The sequence below is a fragment of the Anomalospiza imberbis genome, chromosome 7, assembly GCF_031753505.1.
Source record: "Anomalospiza imberbis isolate Cuckoo-Finch-1a 21T00152 chromosome 7, ASM3175350v1, whole genome shotgun sequence".
Lineage (NCBI taxonomy): Eukaryota > Metazoa > Chordata > Aves > Passeriformes > Viduidae > Anomalospiza > Anomalospiza imberbis.
Genome location: NC_089687.1, coordinates 33,957,407 through 33,971,947, shown reverse-complemented (window position 1 = coordinate 33,971,947; position 14,541 = coordinate 33,957,407). Strand labels below are relative to the sequence as shown.

The 14,541-nt window shown below is 37.3% G+C and overlaps 1 protein-coding gene across 8 annotated transcripts in view; it reads left to right on the top strand.

Moving 5' to 3' along the window:
- KANSL1L (KAT8 regulatory NSL complex subunit 1 like) overlaps positions 1-14,541 on the top strand; it is a 62,760-nt gene that overhangs the window by 20,278 nt on the left and 27,941 nt on the right. For 6 of the 8 annotated variants that reach the window (XR_011000992.1, XM_068196460.1, XM_068196465.1 and 3 more), the window contains exons 3-6: positions 2,463-2,604; positions 6,307-6,504; positions 9,230-9,351; positions 13,648-13,849. Coding sequence is in view for 7 of the 8 variants with exons in the window: in XM_068196460.1 (XP_068052561.1) it covers positions 2,463-2,604; positions 6,307-6,504; positions 9,230-9,351; positions 13,648-13,849 (664 nt within the window). In the remaining variant the exon portion in view is untranslated. The remainder of the gene's footprint in view (positions 1-2,462; positions 2,605-6,306; positions 6,505-9,229; positions 9,352-13,647; positions 13,850-14,541) is intronic. The other 2 variants (XM_068196462.1, XM_068196463.1) reach the window with 2 other exon arrangements.

The following is a 14,541-nucleotide window of genomic DNA, read 5'->3' as shown; positions in this document are numbered from 1 at the left end:
TCTAAGTGGAAAAAGAAATGCAACCATTTTTGAAAAATAAGTTGTGATGTAACTTTGCAGAGGATTCTTGTTTATGTGTAAAACAGTAATATACAGAGGTTACAAAATTTAACATTCTTTCTGCTGTCAGCTGTGGTTCTAGATTGGTTGTGGATTCCCTTATGCCACACTGATTTCATGCAGTGTAGGTGACATAAGGCCACTTCTGGCCCTTTCCATTCTGCTTTCACATTTCCCAGCTGTGTACAGGACACCTTACTTTTCTTCTCATTTCCTTTCCTCTCGTCCTCAGTCTGTTTTGAGAGTAGCTCACCTTTCTCCTCAGAGTGTTGGATCTAGTTTGGGAGGTGAATCTGTCAGTGTGATTTATTTCCTTTCACCTCAGCTTTCTTTTTACCACATCCTGGTTTGTGGGATTCCATTGTTCATTTGCTCAATTGCCTTTTGAGACAGGAGCAGAAATAAACACATCAATACTCCAGCTCGGTTTTTCTCCGTTATCCTCTTTATTCCTCTCTAACTTTTTTTGGTTAAAATTATTAACTAAGAGATTTTTACAGACTCATTAAGCAGCTCTTTCTTAGGACTAGCTTTTTGCCAGACCAGGGTCCTGAGACAAGTCTTAACTATTCCAGCCACCATGCTTGTATGAACACATTTAATTAAAAACTTGGAATTCAGATTGCCTCCCTTTCCCAACAGAGTGTATTTCATGACTTTCAGGAGCACAAACATGCAAAAGCTGTCAATCCCAGCGAATTTCTTGTCAGGGAGACCTGGTTAAAGCATAACTAATCGGGACTCTTTACTCTTTGCTGGTAATAATGGGAAGATAGAGAGAAATAAAAAGAGGACAGAAAAATAGATTTTCACAAGATGACTTCATATACCTTTTTTTCCTAGGAGAAAATTACTAGGAGAATATGTAAAATGCAAGTAATTTATTATCACATATATTTACAGAGTTCTTTGAGTTTCTTTTTGATGGTAATCCACATTGCTTCCTCATAGAGTTTGTATTTAAATAGGATGTTTCAATCACCATAATTTCATATGTTCATTTTTTCTGTGTTACAAGAGAGTTTAAACTGGTGATAAATTATGTGGGAGGATAATTTCTGTTAAAAAGGGAGAAGATTATGTGTTTTAGAGGTGACCTACCAGATACTGTGTCTATCCTTACTCTTTATGATAGCTAAACTATACTGAAAGTTCTGAAATTTTGAGTTACATTATGTTTTCTAATATTAGCCTTGAAAATGTTAGGATTCTCAGATTTGATGATTCCCTACTCATGCCAGGACATGTCTAGCATCTTCTGCTCTGTTATCTTTCTTTGTTGTTGAGATACTTGACACAAAATTCTGCACAAAACAATTACACTTGTATTATATTCCTATGCCACTTCATTTGGCATCTGCTATTTCTTCTATCTTTTGTGATACTTCAGTGCCCTTCATTGCCTGGGGAACAGGAGATCATGTATTCTGCATGTGCAGAAGTTACAGTGTCACCAAGGATCTAGATCCAGTTATTATCCCAATAACTTGAGGAAAAACACTTCTTTTCTATAAGTTTGATTTCTGTTTTTACAGTTTTTTAAGTTAGCTGTGGCAAACTACTTGACAGCTTCACTAGGGAAAGAAACACCGGTTACTTTCTGTAAATAAACTCAGTTAATGGTAGGATAGTAGTGGAAGTTACATATTAAAATACTGCATTGTCTTGTCTGTGTTGCTTAATATTATTGAATATTAAGATTGTTTGTTGCATGGTATGGTTTCCTCCTTCATTTGTTTAATATGGAGGTTGAGTAATGTTTGCTGATACCAGTGATGAATTTAGCACAATAAAATTAAGGTGTTCACAATGTCAAGTACCAGGAGGCATATTTTTTTGTATTGCAAAAAGCATCTATTTTAAACAGTAGTAAGAGTGATCTGACTGAACTAAACTGACACAGATATTTATAAAAAAGCTTGAATAAAAGAAATTTAAAATACTTAGTTGGGTTTTTTGGGACAGTGACCTGATATCTAGCTGGTCATTGCTGCATGATGTTTTATTAGATTCCAGTTGTTAGCAAACAATATTTGTGAAAGCTTGTGGGAGGAAATATGGTGTAAGAGTTTGGATTCTTGCTGGTGGAGTTACTGGAATTCTTTACACATCTGTAATCAGCCTTAACTGATATAGTTCAGTAGTTTATCCAGCTCTGAGTTTTATAATCCAGAACAAAAAACTAGTTTAGTGTGGGAATAGCCAGTGAACATGGACTGTACTGGTTTGGACAAGTTCTGTTGCTACAGAAATTAGCTGATGTGAAACTGGATGAGTATAATCAGATATCTTCTGAAAGCAACTGAGATGCTTGCAACATGAGGCAGAGCAGCTGTCAAAAATGTTCTTGTGCAAATGTGGTTATCTTTATTTTTGGACTAACCAGCATTTTGTCTTCACAGCAGCTATACTTCTGAATGGAAGTGGCTTGCAGACAGAGCTAGAATTGGCAGCCGTTGGACGTGGCTTCAAGCCCAGATTTCAGAACTAGAATACAAAATCCAACAACTAACTGATCTTCACAGGCAAATACGTGCCACCAAGGTATTGTCTGTAAGCTTATAAATGGGCTTTTCAAATCATCTTTCGACAGTGTTTCTTGTAATACTTATGTATTTGGTTCCTTGCTGCTGTTCTTTTTTTTTTTTTTTTTTTGCCCTAGACTTCTTGTGTCTGTGCAGGCTACCACCTGCAGAGTTTAATGGGAAAGACATCAGGAGCTAAAAACTATCGCACCTTAAAGACACCAATATAGGACTGTGATTTGGGAACTCTTACCTTTGTATCTGTTATAGTGATTTTGTTAGTGGCTTTCAGGGGCCCACTACACAGTACTGTATTTATTACTGGTTTTTCCCTCTGCAGGAGAGGCAAGATGGCCTTTTCAGGTGGGATGGTTTTTGTGTTGTGGGCTTTCAGGGTGGGTTTTTTGTTACTTGCAGTGCATGTTTATTCTGAGTATTAGATGGTTAATGTTTGTACAGCACTTTGAACAGGTCAAGGATTAATAATTACTAAAATTCCAATGTGTGTAATTCATGTACTAGTTTTTGTAAATTGAGCTGCCTAGTCAGTGGGAAAGTGACATTCCTAAACCATTAGTAATCTAGCTATCAATTTAATGGGTTCTTCGGGTCATTCTGACATAAAAGAAGCCAAACCTGTCCTAGGTGGTTTGATAGTGAGGGATTTTTGAGCACGGCTCTTTGACTCTTCATCAGTGAGCCTCTTGTAGGTTCTCTGGTGTGTGTTGGGGTCAGATAAGCACAACTGAGAGGAGCAAGAAGATGCTTCAGAGTTTATGTGATGAAATTTGAGACATAGCGGGAGTTTAAAAGGAGAGGAATATCACCTCAGAGAGCATTTCCCTCTGAACAGATAAATAAGAATTATTCCAGCTTCTCCTTTTTGTCCTCAGAGCCCTTCTTTTCATATCCAGCTTGTCCCTGGTCAGGTTTTTCTTTACAAAGAAATGATGAGCCCTTTGTTTAAGGGTCTGTGTAAGTAGATTTTATATTTTGGTGAAGGGTGGGAATGCCCATGGTTTGGTGTTGTCCTAAATACCAGAGACATGCACACTGTTAAACCCAAAAGCTGTCAGCCTTTATGATGCTGTAGGTCAGATGAGCTACAGAAGATCGAGAAATAAATATCAGAGAAATTAGAGGAAAAAAATTACTTTAGTCACACATTTTCTTTAGGTGGTATGTTGGTTTGGAGCCAAGTCATCTTCCTGGTGGAGATTTTTAGTGACATTCCTTTTTGAAACTCCATGCCCACTTTACCAGCTGTGGTATTTAGTGTTTGGCATTGTGTCCCATAGTGAAGGCAGGCACCTATTTTCTTCAGGTGGGATTTTTTTTTTTTTGTAGATGTTTCTAGTACACCAGTGCAGCGTCTATAGAAGGGCATATGGGCTGATAGAAGAGCTCTTTGTTTTCATTTAGTGGCTGCAAAGGAATTGCACAATATCATTAGAATTTGTATGCTGTTTAATGGTTTCAGAGTGGTTTTTATGTACTTTGACTGGAAAAAATGTGATTCTTAGCCAGGGAACAACAATTTCAAGCAAAATGCCATTCCTTGAGCACCATAATGCAATAGGAAGGGACATGAGTAACTTGTGGGCTGTTTCCAGGCATACTACAGTGTGACTTCTCCATCTCTACAGACACAGAAGTAGCACCTCTGGATCTTTTCGGAGTCCTTTAATTTAAAAAAGCATCTATATCTGCAAAACAATTCCATTTGGGGAGGAAGGCAGTCACTGCCAAAACCTACTGATTGTAACCCATTTCTTGTAATATAGTCTGTATTAGTCTTCTGATTCTTTAATCTTCCTTTTTCCTTCTGTGCCTATTTAATCTCTCCCATTCCATACACTCTGTCAATTTCCCTCTTCCTTTTCTGATTTCCTCTTTCCATGCTTTGTAAATAAGTATCTGAAAGTTCAAAAAATAAAATTCCATTGGGAGCATGTGTGTGTGTATGTCCCTCTTTTCAACACTTTAAATTTGTGTCTTTCCATTCCTCTGACCTCAGAATTTCTGTTTTAGACCTTTTAGACTCTTTGTGGTCGTGACCTATGATCCTTTTACTAAAAAGAACTAAAGATTCTAAGTTCTAAAGGAGTTTAAAGCTGTTGAGGTAGCCTGTTTGCCTGTTGTGGCACACAAAAATTAGTTCTCTATTTGAATTTCCTTGAATGTACTGCCCATGGTATGCTGCTGGTCTGGATTTGTGTCATCTGCTGTAAATGGAAGAGTGCAGATGATGATCTGTGGGGTAAATCTAGCACTGACTTGATGGACATTCAGAATCTCTGTGCCCTTTTTAGGCATTAAAAGTTTTCAAGCACCTTTGTTCATTTTTACAGGATATCTTTTTTCTCAGCTTTAAATTTATAATTCAAACAATGGAATATGTTAGGCACAATGAGAACAAGACAATTTTGCTTTTTCTCCTAGTCTCCTCTTTGAAGTGTCTTTGAGACTTGCTTTTATGTTTTAAGGCCAGTTGCTGCTGAGGCAGTAGTAAAGGTCTTGCTGAAACCACAGGATCCTTAGTTTTCTACAGCCACAACCTAGGTGAAGTCTGTCTTGGTTAAAGAAATAGAAATATAGCTTCCTTGTGTTCACATTATGGAAGTCTTCCTTGTTCTCTGGTTGAGTGGAATATTCTCATTAGAGAGACAAATTTGAGGCAGAATTATAATGATCCCATTCTTTTAATACCTGCTTGATATTTGAGTTATAGTTAGTACTTTAAAAGCAAATAAGTTCTTTCCCTTTCTCTTTGAAAATAGCCTGCAGAGGTTTGGTAGCCATTTCTAGTATTAAATTTATTTGCTCAAGATAATGTCAAACCAAGGAACTATTTGAGGACTGGGTTTGACTGTCACAAGATTATTTTTGCTTATATTTTGTATAACATTTTAAGTTCTTAAACCAACTGATACATTACCTAGGATTGTACTAGGGACTCCCATTTTTCTAATCTGTCATGTGGAAAACAAATAGGGGTATTATTTTTCTAGTTCCATTTATGAAACTCTGTTATTTCACTACCATATAAAGTTATATTTATCTTATTAGGTGGTGTTCTAGATGGTACACCACATCTGATACCACATTTGTGCAGATGGTCTTGAAAAGTAGTGACAGTGCTAGAATATTTAGGAAAGTTACTTCTAATTATAAAACTCTAAAAATGCTCACCTTGAAAATCAGTTATTAAATTGTAAAAGCTTTTGTTTAGAATTGTGTCATTTCTGCTACATAAAAATAACAGCCTTGATGTTTTGCGTAGAACATGGATAGGAATAAGAGAAATAGAGCACTTTAAAATGTCTCCAGCAAAGTTTATTGACTGCAAAGACTAAAACCAAATTCAAATCAAAGGGTGATGATTTTTTAGAGAAAAACCTCCTCTTAAATCAGCAGGCAAAATATCTAATATTCTAGTAAGTATGAATTTCTGATTTGTATTTTGGCACAGATGTTTCAGCAGTGGTATAACACTGGAGTGATTGCTGTTACAAGGAGCAGCATAATTGATGTAGCTTTTTTAAAAAAAATGCTTACTATTTCCATTTTTTTAGCTGTGAAGTATATTGAAAATCTAGTTAGGTACTCGAAAATCATCAGGAGGATTTAAGAGGAGTGTGCCAGGTTTGACTGCCCCTTAAAAATTATTTAGGAGGCTTAATCTGTTGTCAACCAACTGTGTTCAATTGCTGTTGTCTAGGGGAAGGTGGTCTTAGAAGAATTCACATTTCCAAAAGACATTTTGAAGAAGCAGATCCAAATGACAGAGCAAGGAGCTTTATTAAACGCCACAGGGAATTCGCAAGCTGCCATTGAGAGCCAGGATTCTTTGCCGGAGCATGACTTTGAAATGTCACCCAGCAGTCCCACTCTGCTTTTACAAAACATAGAAAAACAGGTAAAGTAAAACAAAACCGAGTTGGCAGTGAAGCCAAGTGATTGACTTCAGAAATAGGGAGGTTCCATGGTGATGACTTCCAAACAGAAAGATATTTTGCAGTCCTGGGATTGGGTGGTGATTAATTGAAGGGTTTAAATAACTATTCTGTACAACAGGTTTACAAATTAACCTTTTATTTCTGACGTGTCTGTGTTACCACATTGTTTCCCTCCATGCAGACACATAACAGCCTCTTAGAACCATCCACAAATCTGCTCCTGCTTTACAGTGGGGTCAATATAGAGTTTCCACAGGTTGTTTCAGGAAAAGCTCAATGTGAGATGAAAGAGAACAGCTGACAGCGGAGATATATTGCACTTGAAATTAAAAAAAAAAAAGCTCCATCAGAATACAATTGTTCATCTGCCTTTTCAAACATTGTGGGACTCTGGTTTGGAGCTGAGGAATTCCAGGTGCTTACTGGGTACAGAGGAGACGCAGTTGTCAGTGGAGTTTTGCTTTGCAGTGTGCAAAATGGCTGTTTCCATGGTTGATTCCAGGAAATACTATGTAGAATCCAACAAGGTTTTCTTTTGCCTGAAAGTACATAAAGGATGTGGTAGGATCACATTGCTGAAGGAGATACTGGAAATTTGTTTTACAGAATGAATTTATGCAGTTTGTGTAAAACAAAGCCACTGTGGGCATTAATTTGTTGCTCGGCTGCTCTACATAAACTTCTGGTCACACACACATTTTTTAAAAGAGGTATAAGTAATAGCATTAAGTACTACTGCCTGTCCCTGATCTCTGTGCCATTTTTGCTTATTTGATAATCATACTTTCTTGTTCTTAAAATGTTTCCCCTGGTTGATAAATCTTATCCACCACAGGCAGGAGTGAGGAAGCAGTGAAACAGGCGATTTATATGCTCAGTGCTGGCAATTGCATAAGGTAACCCAAAGAGCATTTTTAGAATGTGATGAATGGCCTCTCTTTTAAGTGGTGGATTGGAGAATTAAACACACTTTTCAGTAAGACTTTTAACAATTTAAGGGATAGTGGTCTGTTTCCTGGTCCCCAAGTAGCCACAAACTTGGTCCAAGGGGTCCAAGAACTTTGATGATCTGAAAATTGCATGGAAGTAGACTAACATATCTCACACAACACATTCTTCCCTTTTACATCACTAAAAGCCTTGGGGTTTGATTTCCTTTTTGACTACCAGTTCTGTTCTTAACTCTGAAAATCTGAGTTTCTTGTTCAGTGTCAGGAGCAACAGTGCTGCAGCCTGAAGAACATCTACAGATATTCCCACAGAATTCCTCAGTCTGCTGGTCATTCCTTTGTTAAGAATAAGGAATTTTACTTGTGAACCAAAAGAAAAGTCATGTAGAATAAAAGTGACTAAGGCTGACAATTTTTATTAATACTTTCTTCAAGTCCTTCTCATAGCTACATGTACATTTTTCCTTGTGTTTTGGAAGTCTGCCTATTTTTTTAATGCTCTCATATTCAGTAGAGACTACTCCTTACAGAATTAATTCTGCTGAGATTTTAAAATCAATCTGCTAACTATTTTACTGGCATTTTGTTTACTTTGCCCAGTTCTTCTATAATTGATTTGTTATTCTGTGCTTTAATATCCATCCCTGAATTTTTTATTCTGATGCAAAATTTTTACCAGACTACATCACCTGAATGTTAACAGAAAATATGTGAGTTGTAATAAAACAAACAAACAAAAAATTATTCCTCTTTCTGTAAATGTAAATGTAAAATCAAAATGTACAGAAAATTTACTTGATAAACTCTACCAATTCTTGTTTTAAATATTCTTAGTTCTGAATGAAAATCCAGCAAAGTAATGCAAAAGGTTGCTTTTTTTTTTTTTAAGGAGTATGCCATTTCAAATACATTTAATTTCTGTTCAGTATGCAGAACAGGGTTTCCTCTAAGCAAGCTACATTTATTGTGAGAATAGCCTTTAAGGTCTGACATTTAAAACAATCATTGTGAAATGTTTTTGGAGTCAGTCCACAATTCATTGCTTTGGAAGGATTAATTCTTAGTCTTACAAATTGGCTACATTTGTTTCATTTGTTTTGGGTCAGTTTTGAAAGTCAGGTTTTTTATGCAGGAGAACAAGGTGGCAGGGTGGTTGCTGCTTGTTGCTATTTTTGAGGATACCAGAAGATCCTATCCATTCTGTCATTGCAATAGTCCTCAAGTAGTTACACTTCCTTTTATAAAAACACCTTTGTCAAACTGTAATAAGTAATGAAGAGGATTCTTTTAAGAACAAAAATACTTTTGAGTGAACAAAATGTACAATGAATAGACAGCTGACCTTTTTTTTTCCCTGTTGAAATGCTTGTCAAATGGCCAGTTAGCAGCTCTGGCTGCAGCTGTTGTAATATCAGCTGTAAAGTGTTCTGGTTTCTTTTTTCCTTTTAAAGACCTTTGGTTACAATGCTAAGGTCACTGATGTATTCAGGGTACTAGTTCAAGTGTATAAACAGTGTTCAGGGTTGTGCTGGTGTTTTATTTGGGTTTTGGTAGGGTTGAACATAATAATTGTGAAAGAAAACCACGCCGCCACAGTTATTCACAGGAAGAAACTAAATGTGATTATTCCATGATGTACAGAACTGAAATGCTAAGTAGGAAAACAAGAACCTGGGACCTTTGAGCTGTTGAGTTTGGATAAGTCTGACTACCTTTAATTTTAATTTTTTTCCAGAGTGCACAACTAAGTGAAATCATCAGCAGCCTAATTGCTCCACTCAATCTGTCTCCAGCTTCTTCATCTCTTTCATCCAAGACCTGTAGACACAGACAGCTGGTCAATGGTATCTCTTTCAGGTGGGTGACAGTGTTGTAGGGGTTTTTCTTGAGAATAACTTTCGGTAAAGTTATCTATATGGAACTAATAATCATTACAATATTAAATAAGGAAAAATGAGCTGCATTCTGCAGGCTTCAAGAGAAGTCAAGTCTTGATTGTAACATTGGAAGTAGTAGGGTTTTGTGTTGTTCCTAAAGATATCATAAATGTATAGTCACTATAACTATTTAAGTACTTGGAAGGTGAATCTGTGAAGCAGTGAAAGAATATAGGAACACATTTATTGTGATTGTTTGAGACTTAATGCATTCTGTCATAACAAGTGCAGCTTTATTTCTGGAAAACTGATAAACTAGATTAGTAGAATACATAAGCAATGTCACATGTCTCAGCAGGGGTCAGTGTCAGGGTGGTAACTTCATTAATTTTAAGCAGATCAGTCTTCAATGACAGGCCAAATTTATCTTTGCCACCCACATTTTCAGGAATTTGGAGATATTATTTTCCATTCAAGGTTTTTTATTCTGGATGGACATACCTTCCAGGATGACTATAGGTTGAAATTAATATTTTAGAAAAATGTTTGTCAGTGCTAGTCCATACTGCTTAGTAGTTCTAAATTTTATTCAAAGATTTTAAGTACAGTACAGGCTGTAATAAATATTAGTTTCAAAACAACATTAAGGTAATTGAATACAGTTACAAAAAGTCTAGGTGTGTTGGATATTTCTCCTGAGATACTTGTAATGTGATTTTTGAGGATGCTGTTATTCACAGGTCTTAATTAAGATCAGGTGGATGAAGAAACTATTCCCAACTAGAACTGGGATGTTTATGGCAGAGTGTGTAGCAGAACATAATTCCCTGGCTCCTGACTCAAGAAGAGCTGGCCACACCGTCTGTTTCAGCTTTGCTGCAGAGACTGGAGCCTCCCACAAAGAGATTATAGTGAGCAGCTTGGATGGGCAGCTTCTTTAGCTGCCTTCTGTTGCACAGTGATTGTGTGATTCTGCCCTAAATTTAAGGAGGAAGGGGTCCTGGCATGTGACATCCTTGCTCCTGATGTATCAGTTGTTTATAGATGATGTGGGAGAAAATCAGAAGGTTCTTCTCAGACGTGGACTAAAAATAGCCCTGAAATAGGAGTTGCTAATAGAAATGGGTATGTGGAAGAAGAGAGTCATTTAGGCTGCATCTTGAATCTGACTTTTTCATGAAACAGTTGAGGGAAAATTCCTGCTTTTAAAAATGTTTTTAGGAGTGTATGAAGTTAACTTCATGATGAGAGACTCTAATGATGTAACTTCAAGCCAATTCTCTTCTTATTTATTAGTCCAAAGTTAGTCTTTCCATTTCATGAGTAACACATTGTTTGCTTCATGGACCACTCTCTAAGGTTGGTTGTTTTCTACTCATGACCTAAAAAAGTCCAAAAAAAATGTTAGGACTTGGAAGATTCTCTCAGTGCTGTAGCTCTAAACTAGAGTTTGGCAAGGTAGGTGTTGGAAGGGAATCTGAGGGATTTTAGGTCATTTTCTAGATGCTGTCTTAAACATGAGTTAAACAGTTAATTTTAATTTTTTACTGTTTATGAAGTGTTTTCAAATCTGCCAATAAATACTGTTCATTAAAGATGCATCTAATAGAGTGGTTCTCGTGAGAATCCTGCAGAGAAATTCACTGCCTCCTACTTCTGGAGGTTTTTTTGAGCATGTTTCAGGTTTTTGGTGGTATTTTGTTGTTGTAGTAGCTATGTGTTCAATTAATTGAATTAACTTATTGGTTAATAATTAACTTGTTGCAGTTAACTTAATTCTTAGCTGTTTCTCCCCTTGCTTTTTCTAGAGTTCATTCTGACTGCATTCAGTATTTCAGAAAGCAGAAATCAAAATCAAATGGAAAAGAAGGGAATTTTTTTTTTTTTTGAGGGGGGAAAAAACAGGTGATAGCAATTTTCACTTACGTAACTTCTTGAAATTAGTTGTAGGCCGTTGATGTGAAAACCACAATTTTCCATTTTAAAGTAGGTTTAAACATGAGATGCTTTGGGGTTGGTAATTGTGGGGTTGCAGTGCAGTTGGTTACATGGGCTGTTCGCAGTGCATGTGGAGGTGCTTGGACAGTTCCTGGTTGACTGAATGTGGGTAACCTTGGATTGCCATCTGTCAAGGCCTAATTACATTAGTGCCTTCTTTTTTTTTGTGTTGCTTTTCCTTGCTCAGTTGAATCTAGGTGCCAAGATTAGCCCAAAGCATTGCGTGGAGGTAGATGCTCATAGAAGCAGTTCCCTAAGCTAGTGATAGCCCTTTCTTATGAAGGGAGAGGAAGGAAAAACTTAATCCTTCAGGGCAATTAGTGCCTGTCTGATGGCTTGCTGTGCAAGCTTGCATCTGGAAGTAAGGTTAGGAACAAGAAAGGCAAACCTTTGAGCCTTGAAAGGAGCATTCTAGCAAACTTACGACTTTCACAGCTGGCCGTGGTTCATTTTGTTCTTCTGTAGAATCACATTTTGAAAACCACACAGACTAAGATCAAAGCAAGTGGGTAACTCAAAGCTTGATTGGGAAACCTTTTACACAAGTGGCAGGAAAACCCCACTGCCATGTACTGGAGCTCCAGGCCACGAAGATGAGATCTCTTCATCTGATACTGGGGTGATGCAATGCTGCAAGGCACAGGAGGGTAGATACAGCTGATGTCAGAGAAATTACCAAGCGCCTTGGCAGACCACCAGAGCAAAGGCAGGAATCACAGAAGGTGAAGAGTGAAGCTGAGGAGCTTTTTGTTGTAATTTATCTGTCCAAGTTGTCCCTCATTTAAGAGAGAGGTATGTGGAAATCCACAAGTTGAGCTTGGGACCATCTGAATTAGAAAATGTTTCTGAGAATTCAGAGAGAGTATTTAAAGAAGTCTTTTCCATGGACTGTAAACCTTGTATTTCTTTCTCAAGCCTTAAAAATGCAGTGTTAACATTAAGAATGTCATGCCTCAGTATTTCAGGCTTTTTCTTGGCACTTACTGGTATGTTCCTTTAAATACTTTGTACAATCCTCTGTTAATTAGCCTGTTGTTTTCATGTGTCTGTGTTGCTTATTGGATTATATTGCTGTGTGGGGAAGACAGCTCAAATTCAAGCCTGTAAAGCCTTGTTACCTTGTTCCAACACAGCATGGGATGGTGTTTAATCACACTTCCATAGCAAGCCTTTTCATTTAATAAAAATGTACTGGTAAAAGAATACCACCTGTCAAAAAAGATTTATAAGTGGCCTTGTAATGAATTTATTTTCATGTTCTTCTATTGTGTCAGAGCTTTACTAATAAAACTGTGACTTGTCATAAGACAAAATAATCATTTGTGCAGATAGATGACCTGTTATGAACCAAGGCCAAAATACCTTATGTGGCTGCACTGCTCAGACAGTCCAGAGTTGTGGTCAAGGTCTTCAGTATTGTAAATTAAAAGCACACTGGAGGGCTTTTTGCAGCAAGCCTTCAACTTTGCATGCAGATGTTGCTACAGCAACAAAATAAAATCAGGAATACCTATAGCAGGGAAATTCATTCTTCCCATTGAGTCATTCCCACCCAAATGAGTGTTTTAAATTCTTACCTTGTGGTGTTGTTGCCTATTCTGGTCACCAGACAGGCTGTAGGTTGGTGAGAATGGTGTGAGGTTGTTCTACACATACGTGCAGGGGGCTGCTACTGCTTTTGGCCACGTCTTTGCACTTGATTTTGACTCTCTACACTTGAAGTTGTAGAGTTCCTAATTTTGATACAAATGCTTCACAGTGAGTTGCAACCCTATGCTGAATGATCATTGGTTTGTAAAGCTTTTCTTAGGTTTCAGTTCTTGAGCAAAACCAGAAAATCTTGAAAGTATTAGGACAGAAGTCTAGGTCTCCTTTACATTAGCGTGACTGCTGTCTTGAATGGAACATCAGTTTGAAGGGAAATATTAATTGTAACTTGAAACTCATACGGGTTAAAAATATTAGAGAGCTCTTGAATTTGTAAAAAACAAAACTCGATATATGCTTGAGGGCTTAACTTCATTTTGACATTTGTTTCCATGAGCACAAAGGTGAAGAAGAATAAGCTCCCTTTCCTGACCTGACATGAAAAGTAATTAACTAGCAAACAAAGCACATACACAATTGTCTGAAACAGCATGCTAAAACCTTGTGGTGTTTATAAAATTCTCTTAGAATTAGATAGCTAATGCTAATCAGTGTGTGAAATCATGGCCTGTGCATGTGGAGCATATCTGATGTTTTGTATTTCCTCTCCTCATTATTCATGAAACTGCAGAGCTTCAGACAATAGAGAGGTGTCCTCTTCAAGCAGCAGGCTGCTTGACCATCAGCACATCAAGAAAAGAAGAAGAGGCAGGACAAGGCTCAGATCTGTCTCTGTGAATAATGTGAGCACATCTGCCCGAACAAGGCCACTTCATAGTTTCCAGAAGAGGAAACTTTACAGAATGCACAGTGCCTGTCACTGGAATCAGCAGGTAGGCCCTGGCCTCTCTCTTTGGGAAAGAAAACCAAAGAGTCCAGCTGCTTGAGTCAGCATGTGTCTTGTCTGGTGTGCCAGAGGAATGGTGCACGTTATGCTGCTTATTTGTTGCGTTCAGGGACCATGGAGTGTGTGTGGTGCCAGTACTGGGTGTGTCTGCAGGATCTCAGAGTTAATGAGTTGAACGTAAAAATTAAAGATAGCTCAGAGTCCTGCTTATCAAATCAATGTGTTCTATGGCTGTCTTTAAAACCCTTGTAAAATCTAAGAGACAATTTGAGAGTTCTTTTGGAGGCCTGACTGTTGAGGAGACGGGCTACAGTGTAAAGCATCTGCCTGCTTGTTTTCAGAATATTTGTTTTAGTACAGGAAAGCTTAAACAGCCGGTGGCACATTATTTTCTAGGAAATTGAATTGCAATTTCTTAATCTTGTTTCCATTTTTGCTGTTTCTGATTAGTTATATTGCTTTTTTAATGGTACTTAAAGATGCTTTAATGCTCTGAGAATTTTCTGCGTTACAGAGGAATTAATACTTTTAAATGGAAAAAAACATTGTCTTGTGCAGGGCAAGGCTATCTGATATATCTCACATCTGATATTAATAGCATATTGCTGGTAATAATATATAACGAGTTTAGTTAAGGTGCTTAAAGAAACAGTCTAATTTGGGAGCAGAGACAGTATG